This window comes from Carlito syrichta, unplaced genomic scaffold (assembly GCF_000164805.1).
Source record: "Carlito syrichta isolate Samal-C Ts95f unplaced genomic scaffold, Tarsius_syrichta-2.0.1 Scaffold315395, whole genome shotgun sequence".
In the NCBI taxonomy this organism is placed as follows: Eukaryota; Metazoa; Chordata; class Mammalia; order Primates; family Tarsiidae; genus Carlito; species Carlito syrichta.
The window spans coordinates 227266-233265 of record NW_007259491.1 but is presented as its reverse complement, the minus strand read 5'-3'; the positions used below and the strand labels follow the sequence as shown (position 1 = coordinate 233265).

At 37.2% G+C, this 6000-nt stretch overlaps 1 protein-coding gene across 1 annotated transcript; it reads right to left on the bottom strand.

The window, feature by feature from the left end:
- Positions 1–673: 673 nt before the first annotated feature.
- Positions 674–3409, bottom strand: USP26 (ubiquitin specific peptidase 26). Its single transcript, XM_008072672.2, has 2 exons — positions 1428–3409; positions 674–1337 (listed from the first exon to the last, which is right to left on the bottom strand). Exons 1-2 carry the CDS (start codon positions 3407–3409, stop codon positions 674–676), a joined length of 2646 nt encoding a protein of 881 aa, XP_008070863.2.
- Positions 3410–6000: the final 2591 nt, after the last annotated feature.

Here is a 6000-nt window from a genome sequence, read left to right as displayed (position 1 = left end):
CTTTGAGGCAATGCAAGTTCCCCTCTGAGAAGACCAAGATGACAAGGTGAGCTCACACTACCTAGGGTCAACAGCTTGCCAGTAGGCAAATTAAAAACGTGGGCCAATTTCTTGAGGGCAAAGCAACTTCTCCATCCTCAAGGCCTGAAAGTATGCACCCCCTTTGGTATTCAGAAAGGAGTTTAAGCAGTCAGTTCAGAGATTCCACCTTGTGTGCAGTCTCACCTGTATATGCTCAAGAAGATTCAAAAGTTATCAATCTCATTTAATGTTTATCGCCAGGATCCCAGCTACTATTTTTCCCCCACCAAATTGCTGAGCGTGATCAGCAGAAGTAATTTTTATTTATGAGTTTTGCTTTTAACAACTTCACAAAGGTAAGGTATACATGAATATAAGAAACACAAACAATCAAAACCTTTTGCAAAATAAAGAATTTAAATGTACAATAGCAAAATACACCAAGATACTCCTTGCATTACAATAGTGGTTCTCAAATTTTATCAAACATCAGAATTTTTGTTTGAACTTTGGTTTAGGCTAATCATCCCTTCATTTCTGAATAGAGTTTAGAGTTTTCCTTCTATGGAGGAGGTGGTAGTGAGTGAGGCAATCAAGCAGATCTGTGCAATAAATAGTATGCTCCTCTTACTCCTTCTGAGAGGTCTTCTCTTCAAAGCTGGGAGTTGTCTTCTTTTTTTAACAGCTCTTCAAAGATCTCATTATGCATGTAAAAGAAGATATACCCAGTGCAAAGCCTAGCCTCCAGCATCGCCTCCTCTTGGATATTTGACACCTGCATATCATTGTAAGTGAACCAGGTCTGCTTCTCAAAGTTGTAGGCATCGCTGATATAATGGCCTGAATATGGGGTATTCCCAAGATGGCTGACAACACCAATGATCTGATAGGTATGAAGATGCTCCTTTTCAACATTTCCTTTTGGTTTCTTGGTTTTAGATTTCATCTTATCTAAAATGTCTTTGTTTCCAGGGTTCTTACTGGAACCCAATGAACACAGAGGATTCCTGTTAGCCTCCTGAACATTTAATTTTGTAGATCTTCTGAAGTTCTCTGTGTGCCCCTGGGCATCTGGCTTTGGAAAGCTTTGAGACGGTGCCTGGTGAGGGGCTTGTTCGTAGATTCTCATACCATCACACTGCTGAGTCTGTTCAGCCCCTTTTTGGAATACTTCTGGAATTCTACAATTTTTATCTTTAGGAAAATCTTCAGTATGCTCAGTGACCGTATCAAAATCTACAAATATATTGCTTTTCACATATTTCTCTATTCTTGGACTTTCAGGCATTTCTTGAAGATGAACTTCTGAAAGACATGTGTCACTTTCAGGCATTTCTTGAAGATGAACTTCTGAAAGACATGTGTCACTTTCAGGCATTTCTTGAAGATGAACTTCTGAAAAACATGTGTCTGAACTGCTGGTGGGTTTACCTCCATCTTTGTGAATCAGAGACAGAGAGGTGTCTTCCAGATACGTCACTGAGGGAGCTGAGAGCTCTTTTTCAGTGAGTGCTCCATCTCCTGGCTCTATTTTATTTAGTTTAGAATTTATTTCCAGGTATTTTTGCTGTTGTTCTCTGCTTGCCCCCTTAAAGACTTTTTGGCATTTTTGTTTTTCAGACTCCCTGTTCAATCCAATGTGTAGACCCAAGGAATCCTTGGTTGAAGGTATTGATGAGCTGATGGTTTCAGAAATAATCTCCTGAATATGTTTTAATAATTGGAAATCCCTAGTCTGGGCATTGATGCTCAAGGGAAGAGGTGGTTTTGTGCTTTCATTGCAATGAGAAGACACATTTAAATATTTGGAAATAATGACTTCCTGGTCATCCTTCCTTAATGACCAAAATTCATTAAACATATAGCGTTTCAGATGAACAATCAGGACTCTAGGTAGCCTACTGAATTTGGACACTGTAAAAGAATACTTGTGCTTACACATTTCACACTTATACTCAAGATGTTCTGTTTTAAAGAAATGATCAAAAGTAGATTGAATAGACAGAGGAAGTTCTTCCATTCCACGTGGAAGATTGATGGAGAGAAAATTATTTGGCTCTGTCTTGAAAACAACCTGACCACAAGCTTTACAAGTAATAGAGCATAGTAACTCAGACTCAAAATTAGTGATGACAGGACAAAAGAATCTTTTGGTGGCAGCATCACAAACAAACACCTGTTGAGGTGAATTTTCTTCCCCAGATTCACTTTTAGTCTTCCAAATTGTGTTTAATTTTTTCATGTTATCTTTCAGTTGATCTAAACATTCACCTAAAAACTCATGAGCATCATTCTGTTTGTCGTCAGAGAATATCTCTGCGACTGCTGAAATGGATTTTTTAATATTCACAAGTAACTTCTTCTTGATTCTTATGTTATAAATATCTTTCAAAACAAGCAGCTGTGCCAAGCACATAGCAACAGCATCAAAGGGAATTTCAGCCCATGGGAAATCCTGATTAAGTAAATCAGCAGCAAATGATGGAATAGAAAATAAAGACTGTAAAACTGCATTCATATAACAAGTGTTTCCCAGATTGGGGAAGCCTTTCCATGGTTTTCCTGGGTCAACGAAAAATGATAACATGAATTCTTCCCAGTCTTTGTCATCTTCAGTATACTTTGATTCTAACAGAAATGTCACAAGTATTTTCTTAATGAGAGTTTGGAGAAGACCAGTGCCATCTAGGTAAGGATTCCCAGTAGATTTGGTCATAAATGAAGATCCAAATTCCAATTTCTTATTCTCTTCTAACTCTTTTAACTTCCATTTTTTCTTCCATTTGTGGCTTATATACCTCAAGGCATTTGCTTTGTATTTCATGTTTTCTGTGAAGTATTTTTCTTTCTGGGAATTCTCATTCATCTCTGAACTAGACAATAGCATTCTTTTCCTCTTCCCATGTCTATTTTCTGATAACTCTCTGCAAATATGTGTTGATAATTCTGAGGTATGCAAAAGCATCTTATAAAGAGCAGCTGTTGTACTACTTCCTTTTGGTGTCTCAAAAGATCCTCTACTTGATTTCCCACAGTCTTCGTGATATGAAGTTTTATTGATTTCCTTCTGTGTTGCTGTGTTAGCAAAGACATCCCCATCCTTATCAGGTCTCATGAGTGGTGGAAGCTTGTTTTGATGGACTTTATCCAGGAATATCTTCAACTGTTCAGCATCATGGGAGGATAATCTTTCAATACACAATAAGCTATTATTTTGGAAAGTTAAATGCAGGCTATTTTCATTTTCTCCATAGGATCTAAGGGCCACACTTTTAATGTTATCATTTAGCTGAAAAGCTTTATATTGTCCAATCCTGAAAAAGAGTCCCAGTTCAACTATCTTATCTCCTTCTACCATTTCAATGAGTGCTTCTTTTGACTCAGACATCCCAGTCTTCAAGCTCCATATTTGGACAAAGCCATGTGCCAATAGGGTAACCATGCTTTCTTTACAAATAAAATACACAAATCCTAGGTTGTTGATATTCTTGAAGTTCCACTTTGTTTTGCAACTTCACCTGTGGAGACAACACCAAACAAATGGTTCTTTATTCTCTATACAGAATGATCTTGTTTTTAGCATTAGTTTTATACTAGAGTCTAATTCAGGTTGTAGATATCCAGCTCTTTAGTGGTGAGACCAATGCCTTTGACAGCCTCCCAAGGTTACATGAAGGCAGTCTTGATTCCTAAGGCAAGACAACGATGAACAAAAACCAAGAAAAGTTATTTTAAACTATTACAGAAATGCTGGGCTTGAGTAAAACTCAAACTCTATGCCTATACACTAAATCTAATTTCCACCATAATAATGGAGTCCATCTGATTATTTTCCCTACTTCAACTGAAATCATAAAACACTTGGAAGACTTTTAGTACATAACTGAAAAGTATACTTAACAGAGTCTCAATTGTATGCATACAATATGCTAATCTTCCTGTCACAACATTATCCCACAGAGCAACCACAATAAGTGAATAAGAAAGTGGAGGTACCACATGGCCTGCCAAACCCAGAAACAGATGAATTAACTTGATGTCTAGAAGATTTTATACATAGGCCACTCAAAGTAAATCAACCTCCTTCCAAAGTCAGTTATGTTCCTATACTTCACTTGGCACTGAGGAACATCAATGCATTCTATCTTCCATTGACAAAAGTTTAAGTATAAGAATAACAACCTCTAACTCATCATATATAGGCTACCCAAGCTCCTGCACCCAACTCTGGTGATAGCATTCACTTAGCCTGAGGTTGCTCCCTGTGTTCAAAATCAGTGAGGAAGAATCAAATATACTTAATCACTGAAAATCAGAAATTTCTAAATAACTCTTGGGCCAATCTGAATTAATGAATATGTTAGCAGATAGCACTACATATGTTCCTATAAGAAAGTATATGTCCAAAAATTGATTAGAGTTGTTTTCCACTAAATAGTTACATATTCTTCCTAAATCTTGTCTATGCTATTTACTTGCTTGGCAAACTCTATCTTTAAGACTAATACTAAAGAAAACTTTTGCTCAGTTCCTGTTAAAATTATCAAAAACTCAAAATTGGTGAAGCTTAAATCAATGGTATTTTCGTTTTATAAAGTATTTCATCTATGAGCCTATGTTCAGTAAAGTAGGTTCGGCACCCATCCCTACACAAAAATGCATATGTCTCCAAATAAGGCGATTATATTTATCATGGCAGAAAGAAGGCCATAAAAACATTCAAGCATAGCAGCAAATTCAAGTTCTTTGGATTATTTATAGTTCACTGTCCTATTGTAGATGCTAAGTAAGGATTAGAAAACGATCTCCTCTCCACAAAAAGACAAAGTCTTAATTTTTTTTTTCAAGTTGAAAGAACCTGCAATCCCAGAACTTTCAGTCAACATTTAAACATTTTGCCACCCCGGGTCATTTGTATTTATCAAGAATTGTTGTCTCTCTCTCTTTCTAACAAAAGCTGAAATAATCTAAGACCCTCTTAACCTTTCCTCTCTCTGCCCTCAAAAATAGTTAAGAGATATGTATTTACAAAGTGATGTCTCCATTCACCATTGTTTCTTCATAGTCCAACCTGCTTATATTTTATTCCACAATAAAGGAGACTTATCTTGCTGATGTATAGCTAAGGGGTCTAACCACTGACTACTTTCTTAGCACATCTTAAGCTTAAAACTCCTTCATTTTGCCTCATCATTCAAGGCTTTTGAAGCCTTCTCTGAGTACTTGTTTTTAGAAAGTTTTTAAACTAAAATATATTGCTTCCCCCAAGACTCCACTGAAGAGCACTATGTGACTATTCTATGCAGCCCAAATAAACTTCAATAGTAGTGACATTCCTCTCTTGAATCCACACCAGATTCAAAACATATAGACGGCAGCTATATTCAAAAGTTTTTAAGGCCAATGTGCCTTTCTCTCATTGTACCTATAAACTCAATCCATTAATTTGACTGACAAACTACCAGTGCAATACGCTGGACTAGTTGCTGATCTCAAAGCACAGCCAGACAGTCACAAAATTGAACTAATTCTGTCAGATGCGGAGGCATGACCAATGGTGCCACGAAGCTGGCTGTAGGGTTAAAATAAACCCTAGTAGAAATCTGTCTGCTTTGTTGTTAACTCACTAATTCATTCTACATTGATCTCTCCCTGGTCACTGAATATTTGCTGAGCATCTGCTCTAAGCTACCTGTCTATTATGACTTGCTGAGGGTCTGCTCAACATTGAGAGCCAGTGTTCTAAGGAACACAAAGAGCATGCACATTCACTGTACCTAAATGATTAAGATCCAAAATGCCACTGTGTAAATGTCACAAGAGAAGAGGGGTTCGCTTCTGAGAAAATATCCTCTCACTGACATTTTCTGGGACTTGACACACACCCAGGGTGAGAGTAGTGTTTTGCAAATGAGAGAGAATCTCCTGAAATTAGATCTCCCAAGTCCTACTTCACCTCTACAAAATGCCTGACTTAGC

Coding starts and splice junctions, on each gene's coding strand:
- USP26 (XM_008072672.2), bottom strand. CDS start 3,409: ATGTCTGAGTCAAAAGAAGCACTCATTGAAATGGTAGAAGGAGATAAG. Junction 1,338..1,427: donor CCCACCAGCAGTTCAGACAC/ATGTTTTTCAGA, acceptor TGAAAGTGACAC/ATGTCTTTCAGAAGTTCATC.